General features: G+C 47.4%; 1 protein-coding gene across 8 annotated transcripts in view; it reads left to right on the top strand.

Moving 5' to 3' along the window:
* The window catches only part of ITSN1 (intersectin 1), a 107,886-nt gene that overhangs the window by 54,286 nt on the left and 40,016 nt on the right, over positions 1-13,584 (top strand). For 5 of the 8 annotated variants that reach the window (XM_038143030.1, XM_038142856.1, XM_038142587.1 and 2 more), the window contains 6 exons: positions 1,276-1,363; positions 1,536-1,675; positions 7,583-7,707; positions 8,702-8,919; positions 9,908-10,029; positions 11,352-11,366. In XM_038143030.1, the coding sequence (XP_037998958.1) occupies positions 1,276-1,363; positions 1,536-1,675; positions 7,583-7,707; positions 8,702-8,919; positions 9,908-10,029; positions 11,352-11,366 (708 nt within the window). The remainder of the gene's footprint in view (positions 1-1,275; positions 1,364-1,535; positions 1,676-7,582; positions 7,708-8,701; positions 8,920-9,907; positions 10,030-11,351; positions 11,367-13,584) is intronic. The other 3 variants (XM_038142760.1, XM_038143123.1, XM_038142939.1) reach the window with 1 other exon arrangement.

The raw sequence follows: 13,584 nt of genomic DNA, 5'->3' as shown, positions 1-13,584 counted from the left end.
GGCACTGCCAGGGATGGGGAGCCCACGGCACCCTGGGGCTCACTCTGGTGTTCAGGGATCACAGGACATTTATTCGTAGCATTGACTGATGTCATTTGCAATCCTCCATGACAAATTGAAGCTGTCAGCTGCAGGATTCCTCAAAAGCCTGCAGTTCCAGGGACCTGCTCAGAGAAGTTCCAGGGTCTGTGGGAAAGATGGGATGTTGATACTCAGGTGTTGTTCCACCTCGTGCTGCTGAAGGTGTTTTGACAACTCGAGCTGGGAGGTCCAGGCTTCAGAAAAGTGTGTGAGGTGGCCCTTCATGCTCTGGAAAGGGCCAGGGTTCTACAGGAAATACATTTATAGCATCTTCCAGAGGGAGAGGATCTTCTGCAGAGACCCCTGTAACACAGCAGTTCACAGCCTTCCAGCCACGTGCTGAGTTTGAGGTCAGAATCCTCTGCCAAGAGCTCAGCATGGAGAGGTCAAGGACTCAGGGACTGTCATCCCACAGGGCATGGCTTTTGGCCAGGATATATTCCTTTTAAAGGGAAGCCTTTGTTTTCTCTTCCTAGAAATGTTTGTCTTTCTATTCCTGACCTAAGTTACTAATCATTAACCTGTTGTTAATATTATTAATTAACTATTAGTGGAGGGGACAGCCGGGGGGGTCGGGCTGTGCTGCCAGGGAACAGGGACAGGAGCAGAGGGAACGGCCTCAGGCTGGGCCAGGGCAGGCTCAGCTTGGCCAGCAGCAGGAATTTGCCCATGGAAAGGGTGCTCAGGCCTTGGCAGGGGCTGCCCAGGCAGCTTTGCAGTGCCCATCCCTGCAGGTGTCCCCTGCAGGTGGCACTGAGTGCTCTGGGCTGGGGACAAGGTGGCCGTGGGGCACAGCTGGCACTGCCTGGGCTGGCAGGGCTGTGCCAGCCCCGGGCATTTGGGGATTCTTTGTTTCATTTATTAAAATCAGAATTAAACATTTTGCAAGTGCCTGTTTGAGCATCTCCTCGAGTTTAGCCTCGGCTGTGGGTGATTCCAAGGCAGGTTCAATAGTGAGATTCAGAGCAGTTCCACGCATCCTCTCTCCTGGAGTGCCAGGGAATGGCTGGGAGCTGTGGGGGTGTCACACAGACAGTGCCTGGATGAGATCGTAACACAGAGGAGGGAAGCAAGCAGGAGCACAGCATTCAGTGAGGGAGCAGGTAAAGCAGAAATGAAGATGAGAGCTGTGGTGGCTGCAGTTGTCCCTCACTCACCTTTGTGCCTGCTCTGTTCTTGTTTTCCCTGCTCCAGGAGTCCCAGCAGATGCTGGGCAGGCTGATTCCAGAGAAGCAGCTGCTCAATGACCAGCTCAAGCAGGTCCAGCAGAACAGTTTGCACAGTGAGTAGATTTTGGGGCATGCCCCAGCAGGGCCAGGACACGTTCCCTCACTCTAGTGTCCCCTGGAATTGCTCTTTGTGTGTTGCAAGAGGCAGATGGGAAAATGTTGCTTTCTATGACCTAAACTGTTCCACAGAAGAAAATACTGACTTGACCATGTGTTCCAAACCAGGGGATTCCCTTCTCACCATCAAAAGAGCCTTGGAGGCCAAGGAACTGGCACGGCAGCAGCTCCGGGACCAGCTGGATGAGGTGGAGAAAGAAACCAGATCTAAACTGCAGGAAATTGATATTTTCAATAATCAGCTGAAGGTAACCCAGGGCTCCTTAAGCCTTTCTGAATGTTCAGTTATTTATTTTCTAACCTGATTGTGGGAGGAAAAACGAACTGAAATGATTAAGAATGTCAGTTTGGGGAGCATTCTCAACCTGTCTGTTGAGGATTTGATTTAACTGTTATTTTATTTAAGAAAATGCTGCTCAGCTTTCAAACTCAGGGTTTGAATCAATTTAACCTGCAGAGTCTCTTCAGGAGGAGATTTGAGCCCTGATTCCAAGTCTATGACTGCAAAAATGAAATGACCAGTTTCTGTGCTTTTGCATCCAGGAAGGGCAGGACAAGGTCAGCAGAGCTGCTGGAATCAGGAGTTCAAGTTGAAATCTTGAATAAAAGAGACTTGATTTTCTGCTGCCACCCAGAATTGTTATCTGCTGCCTGTGTGCTCCTGCTTGTCCCTGAGTGTAGCTGCCTGTGGTTTGTGGCTTCATGCTTTACTGCTCAGTCTTTGTTAAAACTGTGATTTTTTTGTGTGTGTATAATGTCAGGGTTCTGCAGAGAGAAGTTGGAAATCAGTCTGTAGTTACAAACTTTTAATAGCATTCACTTTTTCATCAAATAATCCAATGTTCCAGTACTTTATCTGCTAATTCCACTGGTGGGTTCTCCTGAAGGCTGACCAAAAATGCTCCATTTCCTGCAAGGTGTCACAAATTGTACTACAAATATTCAGCAGGAAAATCACTGTGACAGAGACATCAATGGAGTTGTTATGAAAATTGATCAGCTGGGATTAAATCAACCAATTTAAGATGGAAGGTGGGGTTGAATTTAAGCAACAAATAGCTTGTTTCAATTGGAGTTATAAATAATTATTGGAAAAATAAAAAAGTGAGCCCCTGTTTTAAGGTTCATTTGAAGATGACTCTCCCAGTCTGAGACAGGGAGGATGGAAGGGGAGAATTTCTGCAGAGTCAGATATAGAACAAACAGAATGGGCATAATTTATATTTAAAAGAAAATAGAATGGTCTAATCCTTGCTTAATTAATCCTTGAGATTTACACCTCACTTAGTTTTTCTTCATATGTGGTTTTTGGGTACATCTTAGCATGTTGTGCTTCTTGGGTATTATTTTAATGGAGTCCTTTAAAAGTGATAAATTGATTCCATGGCTGTTGTTTTTAATGGAATCATGGAATGTCCTGAGCTGGGAGACACCCCCAGGGATCCCCCAGTGCCACCCCTGCCCTGCCCAGAGCCCAGCAAACCCAGCCTGGGCACCCCTGGCAGCGCTGGCCAAAGGCTCCTGGAGCTCTGGCAGCCTCGGGGCCGTGCCCATTGCCTGGGCAGCCTGGGCAGTGCCAGCACCCTGGAATTTTGTGCCCAAGGCCAGTGAAGGCTTTCCTGGAATCCTGGATTTACTGGGAATTGTGTGAAGTGGGAGTTCTCCACCGACAGAGAACACACCTCTCTCTTATCACATGATATCACATATCAGGGATCACATCACTCCTAACCAGGTCATTTTGAACTTCCATGATTCTCACATACAATTACCTAAAAAAATCAAAAATCTGTGACAACTTTCAGGAACCACCACTGGAGAAGTGACTGGCACTGACAGTAGGTAGAAATTGGCTTTTAAATAATTCTAAATTAATAATTTCCCTAAATAGCAGAAGAACTTGTTGAGTTCCCAGTTCCTGGGTGTGTCCTGTGGTGCCATCTGTGTCACTATCCATTATCCAGGCAGCTGGATAATGCTCACGGTGAAATGGGACATTTTTCAAATTGTGTCTCAGCAATTCCACCACATCTGAGCTCTAAATATGATAAAAACTTCTTTAAATTAATGGATAAATAGGTCAAGATGGGAAAGATGAAAATCTTCCATTTTAAAACACATTTTTATCAAACAAATAAATTAAAAAATCTGGATTTAATCAAGGTAATTCAGTTTACCAGGCAACTTTCTCAGACCACAGCAGTTTACAGGATACTCTCGATTTGTCTCCATGTTTTGATGTTGTGTAATAAGTGAATCCTTCATACAAGTGTTAAACTACATCTTTGTTGTGTGTCTTAATACCATAGGAGTGATTAGGGACATCAATATTTTTTCTGCTGAATCTTTTTGTCATCTCTCCAAAACAACTGATTTCAGTTCCTTCTGATGAGTCCTTTGGAGTGGGAAATACTCCCAGAATTTGGTGCATTTCCACCAACAGCTTGCAGGCTTGCTCAGTGTTATTAACATTTCAAATCAGGCCGTTTGAACTGTAGCGTTGGATATGTTGAGGTAGAGCCTCTTGGTTTCAGGAGGTTGCTGGTGCTTGTTTGGCTGCTCAGGTGTCCTCTCAAGAGGGATTTGGGGCAGTTTATGATACAAGATGACCTCTGGTGGTTTGGGCTGTATTTGGTTATAAAGTGACTGAGTTTGTTACAAGGTTGAAAGTTTCTCCACTTCTTTGTGTCTTGCTGTTGAAGGAGCAAAACTTCTGTGCTCTTTAAAGATCTCAGCCTGGAGATCTAATAATTGATATTGGTGCAGGTATCAAAGGAATGGAGCTGGTCACTTGTTTCTTTTAGGATCATGGAATGGTCTGGGTTGGAGGGACCCTAAATCCCACCCAGTGCCACCCCTGCCATGGCAGGGACACCTTCCCCTGTGCCAGGCTGCTCCAGCCCCAGTGTCCAGCCTGGCCTGGGGCACTGCCAGGGATCCAGGGGCACCCTGTGCCAGGGCCTGCCCACCCTCAGGATAAAGAATTCCTCCCCAACGTCCCTGGATCTAAACCGACCCTCCAAGCTCCAAGGACCAAATGCCCATTTCCCAGAACATGGAAGAATCCAGAATTTCTCGGTGCTGCTGCTGCCCAGAAGCACACAGGGGCTGAGCTCGTGTTTGTGAAATGGTTGTGCTGAGAATTCCTTCCCAGTGCCTGGCAAAAGCAGGGGCCCCCAGTGGGCTGCAGTGTCCCAGTGCTGTCCGTGTGTCCCGTGGCTGTCGGTGCCTGTGTGTCAGTGTCAGCAGGGCACTCCTGCTCCCAACCCTCTTTACATCTCAGCATTTCTTTCTTCCAGTCAGTGGCAGTGGAAGAGGCAATGCTGCAGTGCCTGGCTCTCCTCCTGGGCTGCATCCAGCACTTACACTCCTTCCCAAAGGTCTCCGTGGCCTGCTCAGGCAGGACCCAGCTCTGTCTGAGTCAGGAGCCTCCTCCAGTTATGTGCTTCACTTTCCCTAAGCAGATGAGTGTGCAGTGTTTCACTGAGTCAGTGTTTGCCAAGGGGTGCCAGCACCAAACCACAGCCAGAGAGAAGAGTTCAGCGTTAGATTTGTATCTAATCCTCATGCCTGTGTGAGCAGCGTGCCTTGAGTTGCACCCTGGGCACAGTTGTAGTGAGTTGTTTTTGTCTTTTCTTACCTGGAACTTCAAGAGTTTAGGTAAAGTGCCTGTTTTGGTCATGATGTACAGAACTTTTAAAAAACAAACGCTTGGATGGGAAGCATCCCTTCACATGACTGTAATCTGTGATTCCAGGTAGGAGAGGGGTGGCAGCTCCCTTCCTCTGCCCAGCAACCCCCAGGATGGGGTGAAGGGAGGAACTGTGCCAAGGCCAGAGCAGAGGCTTTGGGAGCTGGGGAATGGGGCAGGAAAGGGCTGCTCTGGGAAAGCTTCAGCGAGCACAGAGCTGCAGGGTCCTTTCCTCTGGGAGCAAATGCTCTGCTTGTCTCAGGGGGAGAAGATGTGATGGAAACCTTGGATTGTAACTCCTGAACATCCCAAGAAGTCCTGTTGTCTTTCTGTCAAAAAGGCACAATCTGGGCCAAAACAACTCCTCTTCTTCCATGAAGTTTTTGTAGCAAATCACTTGGCTGTGTGTAGTGAATCCAGAAATGCTGTCATTCCTATTCAATAATGTGGCTGTTGTAACACCTCAGATCCTCCTTGCTGCTCTGTTTGGATTTAAATGCCAGGGTTACAATTGCTCTGCTTTTAAGGTCAGGCATTCCTGGTCCAGGAATGAGCAAAGCCTTGGGGTGCAGCACAGGAGGGGCAATGTCCAGCTGGGAGCTGTGTCTGCAGGAGGAGTGCAGGGCTGTGCTCAGCTTCCAGCTGCAAATGTCTTGGCTGTTGAGCTGTGAGCAGAATTTTGTTCAGCTGGTTGCCAGTAGAGCTGTGGGAGATGCTGGCTCTTCCTCCCCCATCCTCCCCCTTGGCAAAGCAATGTTGCCCAGCACATCTTTGTTTCCTCCTGGCTGACACAAAAGGGGTGTGGATGGGATTTTTTTCTCATCTCCAAAAGTGCATGTGTATTTGGGTTTCCCCCAGACAAAGGGAGGGATGATGAATCTGACTCCATGTTCTCAGAAGGCTCATTTATTATTTTATGATACTATATTATATTAAAGAATACTGTACTAAAGAATTCAGAAAGGATACAGACAGAAGGCTAAAAAGATAATAATGAAAACTCCTGACTCTCTCCAGAGTCCTGACACAGCTTGGCCCCAGTTGGCCAAAGAGTGAAAACAACTCACAGCAGAATCCAAAAAAAATTTCACATGTTGGATAAACAATCTCCAACCACATTCCAAAGGAGCAAAACACAGGAGAAGCAATCAGATAATTATTGTTTTCCTTTTCTCTGAGGCTTCTCAGCTTCCCAGGAGAGGAAACCTGGGCAAAGAGGATTTTTCTAGACAGGGTGACTGCCACGCAGTGCTAGCACTATAAACTAGGTTTGGTTCTCTTAACACACAGTTCTGTCACAGCAAATCCTTTCACAGAGCACTGACTCAGCACATCAGCTTGGCTGGGAGGGAATATTGTGTTAAAATGTCTGTGGAAAACTGGAATGATTCTTAAAATGTGTCTTTAATTCCAACTTCCCTGGGAACTGATTCTCTCTTTAATGATGCTGAGCTCGGTTTGCACTGAGTTTAAAACTGAGGAGAATTAATGAAATAAAACTGAGACCTGGGCCACAAGGGTCAGCTTTCCTTTTGAAGCTCTCACCCCTGTGTCCAGTGGTTTGAATCACTTCCATTTCTTTTTTTGTTTCTTATGCAATTTTATCCTTTGGGTCAGTGCATGAGGAATGAGAACTTCCTATGGTTTGTAGATTGTGAATTTCTGAAAAAGCATCCAAATACTTCCAGGATTAACTGTTTCAGTCTCACCTGTACCATATTTTCATGATAAGATACCAATTTTTGAAGTGAACTGTTGTCAGTGAAAATCCTCAGTGGTCATGGGTAAACTTTCCCTTTTTCTTCTGTAATGCTGAGGAGTTCAGATGCAAAATTCCAGGCAAAGAAATTCCAGATAAAGGTTGGATTTGGGTTAATAGGTGTTAATGCAGAGAACAAATCTTGAGGAAAACATTATGGTATTATTATTATTTATATTCTAATTTTTCCGGGCAATTGAAGAAAAACTGATTTATATATGAATGAATAGTCTCTGTACCATGACTCATCCCAAAGACATTCCTTAGGGATTTCAGTCTCCTGGGTACAAACCAGCACTGAAGGTTCTTTAGTAAATCAGCATTAATTGGCAAATGGAACTGATTAAGAGTTGCTGTTGTGAGAGCTCAGAGGGCAGATTTGTGTATGGAATTCAATAAATGGATTCATAAGCCAACAAACAAAACAAAACAGAAGGGACTGTTCAGATTAAGCTTTGTCCATTTTTCAGAGTCCCATTTAAAGGATTTCAGGTTTCCTAACCCTTTAATGCATAAAAATAGGAGAACAGTGGGTGGTTTATAGACCCTGGGAATGAGCCTGAAATATCTGCATTTGGCAGGAGTGTGACTTTGAGAGATCCCCAGCCACTGCCAGGTGTTGTCCCCTCACAGGGAGCTCTTTGGGGCCATCAGTTCTGATTCACAGAGTGGATTTTTATACCTGTTTGCCTTTTTTTGATCCAGGAGCTGAGAGAAATCCATAACAAACAGCAGCTCCAGAAGCAGAAGAGCTTGGAAGCTGAGAGGTTGAAACAGAAGGAGCAGGAAAGGAAGACAGTGGAGCTGGAAAAGCAAAAAGAAGCTCAGAGGTAACAAACTGCTTTAGTGGAACCCTAAATGTAACACCTCCCCTGGCATCTCCTGGAAAACATTCCTGTCTGCTGCAGATGAGGTTTGCGTGCTCTAGCGCCACCCTCTAAGGCTTGGGAAGTGGATTGGATGGCCAGCAGCAGGAATTTGCCCATGGAAAGGGTGCTCAGGCCTTGGCAGGGGCTGCCCAGGGAGCTCTGCAGTGCCCATCCCTGCAGGTGTCCCCTGCAGGTGGCACTGAGTGCTCTGGGCTGGGGACAAGGTGGCCGTGGGGCACAGCTGGCACTGCATGGGCTGGCAGGGCTGTGCCAGCCCCGGGGATTTGGGATTCCATGAATTGGGTTTTTCCTCCCACTGTTTTGATCAGGAATTGCCACTGTCCTTGGACAGGGGCTGTTCTTTGCAGCACAGCGAGGGTGTGAGGAGCAGCTGCTTCCCAGGCCTTTGGCTGGGATTCTGAAGGGATTCCAGGGGTGCACTGGGCCATGGAACAGGCTGGAGCACACTGGGCATCCTTCAGATCTTCAGAGCTCTCCTCACTGGGGCAAAGTGTTTCCAGCAGAGAATATTTATTCATTTCTTGGTGTCCTGTCCTCTGGTGAAGGGGAAGGACTTGTTAACTCTGGCCCTTGGGAATGGGAAATATTCCCAGTAATTCTCTGGAGTGCTGCGTACAACTTGCAAACACTTCTCCTCCTTGCCCCTCAACATGAGGATAAGGATGGCCAGGTGTTCTGATTCCTGCTTTTCTCTTTCTGATTTGCCTGTTTGGAATCCTGCCTCGGGTTGGATCTTCCAGGTCCCTTCCAACCCAAACCATCCCCTGAGTTTGTGAGTTCTGGGAACCATTCCCAGTGTGAGGAGATGCTGGGGAGTCACCAAAATAAAGTTAGGGCATGGAAAAGCCCTAAAGAGGACTCTTGGTACTGGAGATGGCCCAAAAGCTGTGGTGGCTTTGGTTTGAGTGGCTGTGTTGTCCCCACTGTCCCCCAGGCGGATCCAGGACCGGGACAAACCACGGGGACAGCCAGAGGAGGAGCCACAGTGGCAAAAAAAAATCCAGGAAGATGACAAGCAAAAAAGGGAAGAAGTGCCCAAGAAGAAGGAAAGTGAGGATAAGGGGAAACAGGAGATGCAGGAGAAGCTGAGTAAACTCTTCCAGCCCCACCAGGAGCCCAGCAAGCCCGGCCAGGCTCCGTGGTCCAACGCAGGTAGGGTCCAGCAGCAGGGAGAGCTCTGGGACAGCTCCGTGCTCCTCTCTTTTCCCATTTAACACGGAACAAGGTGGAGTTCAGGGCTGGATCAGGAGTCTTGTTAAAGTAAATAATGCATGGACTGAGCTCCGGGCTCCAAGAATGGTTCTGTTAGGCACCACTGTTCTTCCCCAGAGGCTGGTGGTGAGCAGAGGGGAAAGCCCAGCTCTGAGAATGCAGGGCAAGGGAAGGGGGATCTCAGCTGCAAGGGGCTGGATGCAAGATGTCAAAAACTATTTATTTTGGTGTGGGATACATGCTTTTTCACAGTAGAAACAGTATGTTTTTCACAGTAGGAACAATATGTTGTTTAGTCACCCTTTTCCTTTCCTGTCTTCCTTTGTTCACTGGGCCAATGACCTGAAATCCTGAAATCTAAGATTTAATTCTCCTTTTCTGCTCTCCACACATTCACTTTCAGCTGAGAGCTTTTTCCCTGCATTGTATCCTGTTTTTTGCCTGTAGTGGGAATCCTGCTTCCCTCTGAAGTGGCTTGGATACACACAAGAACTGTTTGGGAATGTGAAACTGTTGTAAATATTTGTCCAAAGGATTGCATCACTTTTACAACTAAATTCTGCCCAGAGGAGCTGTGGATTCCGATTTCCTGGCAGTGCCCAAGGCCAGGCTGGACTCTGGGAATTGGAGCAGCCTGGCACAGTGGAAGGTGACCCTGCCATGGCAGGGGTGGCACTGGCTGGGCTTTAAGGTCCTTCCCATTCTGTGTTTCTAAGATATTCCCTGTTTTTTAGAGGAGAAAATAATAATAAAATTATATTAAAATAATCAATTTTTCTATTTCCCTTGTGTGAAAAGGGGATAAGGTTGTTCTGCAGACTCTGCAGGTTTGGTGACTCTTGTCTCCATTTCCACCCCATTTTCCAAGTGTTGAAAACTCAGGTGGTTTGATTTCTTCTCTCTGTATCTGTGTGTTTCCTTTGCTCAGAGAAAGCTCCTCTAACCATTTCTGCTCAGGAGGATGTAAAAATAGTGTATTATAGAGCTCTGTATCCTTTTGAATCCAGAAGCCACGACGAGATCACCATCCAGCCTGGAGACATTGTCATGGTAAGCAGGGCTTGGGATATTCCTTGGGGAAAGCCTCAGCTTCTGCCGTGGCTGCCTTACATTTTATATGGCGAGAGAGGAAACTTCAGATCCCAAAAATCTGGTTGCAGGTGGGTTGGTAGAGAATAATTTCCAGTTTTTCAGGGGATGTGGTCAGTGGGTTGTGTCAGACTCTGAAGCAAGGTTTGCTTCTGTCTAAGTGTGAATTCCCTGGTTAATGGCTGCAGGGATTAGGGGGATATTAATACTAATTAATCATGAGTATGTTCTTTACATGCAGGATGAAAATTCCTGGGGGAATTCTTAAATATTATTCACTGCTGGAAGTGTATTCCCAAGAGTGTTCTACCCAGCAAAATTGATTTTAAGAGCTTTTACATTTGGAATTTGGGTTTTGGAAAAACACACTTTGTAGAGTCCTCTAAATTGTAATTATCATTATTTGAAAAAAAAAAACAAACTGGTTTGGGAAATGGAACCTTTTTGGGGTTGGTTTGGCTTTTCATTTATTGGGTGTTTGTGGCCTTGGAATGGGTTCCTGGAAAATCCAAAGGGAATCCTGGCTCAGTGTCACTGAGGACTCTGAGTGAGGACACAGCAGCTTGTAAAGCTGCAGGAAATGCTGTTGGAGAGGAGACTCTGGAGGCTGCTGGGGAATGCTGGCATGCCTTGTTTTCCTGGGAAATAGGAGTGGCCTGGATTTACAGGTCATCCTGTGGGCAGGAGTGATCACTGTTAGGCAGACTTGCTGGGAAAATAACAATTTTCCCAGAAGCTGTGATTTTAAGAAGAATTTTGCACATTTTTAAAATAGAGATTTGCAGGCAAAATAACATTTTTCCTCAAAACGTGGTTCCAGGCAGTTCTGCACGTATTTATCCCTGTTCTTGCAGGGAAAGTAACATTTTCCCTCAAATGTAGGACTCTAAGGAGAGCTGAAATCATTCTTGAAAAGAGATTTGCAGGGAAATATGATTTCTCCCAAAATACACAATTCTAAAGAGCACTGAAAGAATTTTCAAAGAGAGATTTGCAGGGAAATAAGGTTTTCCCCCAAAATCTGTGATTCTAAGGAGCACCACACATATTTTAAATAGAGGCTTTGGGACCATCTCAGCCTTGTTCTCTGTTTTTATGGACTCAGTTAACCCCCTCAGCCCCAGCAGGGTCACTCCCCTCTGTTGCCTTTCTTGAGGTGGTTTTGGCCAGAATCACAGCAGGCTGCTGGGGGCTCTGCTGCCCTGCAGGGAGGGTTAAAGGGCTGCTGTGGGCAGTGCTGAGCTGTAACCATGCCTTCCTTTGCATCCCTGCTTCCCCCGGAGGTGAGAAAGGAGTGGGTAAGTGCTGCCAGGGAGCTGCCCAGGGGCTCCACTGACCCCAGCAGAGCTGCATCCCCTGCACCTCCTTGGGTCTGAGCCCCCCAGGGGTCAAATGAAGCCCAGCTCCTTGTCAAAGTACTTCACACCCCCTGGAGCAGGGCTGGCTTTTGCTGCTGCCTTTATCTCCTCCCTCAGCCCTCCCGTGTTTGTCCCGTGCTTCCCGAGGTGCCCGTGGTGCCTTTCCTTGCAAAGCAGCAAACTGCAAGCTCAGGGCTGAGGTGGGGCAGCCTGCTGGCATCAGTGCAGCTGAGCTGCAGCTGGGAGCTTCCCGTGCCCCCAGATCCCTGCTCCTTGGGTAACTGGCCTCACACAAATGGGGCTTTCCCCCCCTGCAGCTCAAATCCTGCCCCTTTTGGGGCTGGCAGCGGGCACGAGGTGCCACCAGAGCTCTGGGCTGGGATCTGATCCTGGGATTCCTATGTGGGAATTCCTGGGCTGGAAATTCCTGGGCTGGAAATTCCTGGGCTGGAAATTCCTGGGCTGGAAATTCCTGGGCTGGGATTCCTGTGCTGGAATTCCTGTGCTGGAATTCCTGTGCTGGGATTCCTGGGTTGGGATCTGATCCTGGGCCGGGATCTGATCCTGGGCAGGGATCTGATCCTGGGCAGGGATTCCTGGGCTGGGATCTGATCCTGTGTTGGAATTTCTGGGCTGGGATCTGATCCTGGCTGGGATCCTGGGCTGGGATCTGCTCCTGGGCTGGGATCTGCTCCTGGCTGGGATCTGATCCTGGGCTGGCATTCCTGTGTTGGAATTCCTGGGCTGGGATTCCTAGGCTGGGATCTGATCCTGGGCTGGGCTGGGATCTGATCCTGGGCTGGGATCTGATCCTGGGCTGGGATCCTGGGCTGGGATCTGCTCCTGGCTGGGATCTGATCCTGGGCTGGCATTCCTGTGTTGGAATTCCTGGGCTGGGATTCCTAGGCTGGGATCTGATCCTGGGCTGGGATCCTGGGCTGGGATCTGATCCTGGGCTGGGATCTGATCCTGGCTGGGCTCCTGCCTGGAATCCTGGCTGGAATGGGGTTGCAGAGCTCATTCTGTCTCAGGAGCTGGGCCTTTTCCAGAGCGTGGCAATGATCTTTCCTGGAGTGTAAACCCCAGCCTGAGCCCTGGCTGAGGGCACCAGGGAGGAGCGGGATTCAGCCAGGAAGGAAAAGGCTCTGGCAGTCTGGGGAGGGCTCTGCTCTGCCCTGCTGCTGGGAAAAGCCTGGATCTGGTGCCATGGATTCCACAATTACTCTGGCTTTATGGATTCCACAATTACTCTGGCTTTTTAATTCTCTTCTCCTTTCAATGTACTTTAAATTTCTTCCACTGTAAGTCGAGATTGATTTTAATCCTGGCTATAGCTCAACCAAGCTTTTGTGTGGGAACAGATATTCTTCCATGAAAAATCCACAATGAATTCTAGTGACAGTTTCTCATCAGTTTTCTTGGTTATTGATTGTTGGAGTTGCACTCAATCTTCTTTGTGATCCACAGAATGAAGTGGTTGTCAGCTGTGGCTCTAAAGTACAGTTGAATAAATAAAAACAACCTCCCACACACTGTAATTCACTATTCAGGTGTCCATTTAAAGTCTGCTTGTGTTTTGGAAAAAAAAATCTGGGATTGTTGTGGGACTTTTGGGCGACAGGTATAAAACTTAAAGGAAATTAAAACAAGATAGCTTAAAAAGATTCAAAGGAATTTATTTAAAATTTTAGTACAGTACTGCAAAACCAGATGCGACTTGCATTTTAGATGAAGAAGAAACCAGAGCTGATATGAATTAGGAAGTTTAAATTATCCTTCAAAGTGCCTTTTAATGAGTGAGCACAGAGAACTTAATTGGGTTGGATAAACAGAGATCTGCATCCTCACAGAATTACTGCAGCTTCAGATCCTCTCCTGAAGAGCCATTAATTGCATGGCTCTGAAACCTTTTGGTTGTTTTTTTTTCCCTTATGCCTGAAGAACCCCAGTGGTTTCTGTAAGCCTGTGGCTCACCTAAAGATGCTGTTTTAGAGCATCTCCACAACCCAGATTTGCCTTTGCAGTGCTGTTTGTTCCCTCTGTGTGGAGATTGCAGTTCCTGCCCTGCCTGGGGTGCTGATCCCTGTGTGGGTTATTCAGCCTGGGTTGCTGATCCCTGTGTGGGTTATTCAGCCCTGCCTGGGGTGCTGATCCCTGT

This window comes from Motacilla alba, chromosome 1, assembly GCF_015832195.1.
Source record: "Motacilla alba alba isolate MOTALB_02 chromosome 1, Motacilla_alba_V1.0_pri, whole genome shotgun sequence".
NCBI classification, from domain to species: domain Eukaryota; kingdom Metazoa; phylum Chordata; class Aves; order Passeriformes; family Motacillidae; genus Motacilla; species Motacilla alba.
Note: the sequence above shows the minus strand (reverse complement) of the source record. Positions and strands in the feature narration are given on the sequence as shown.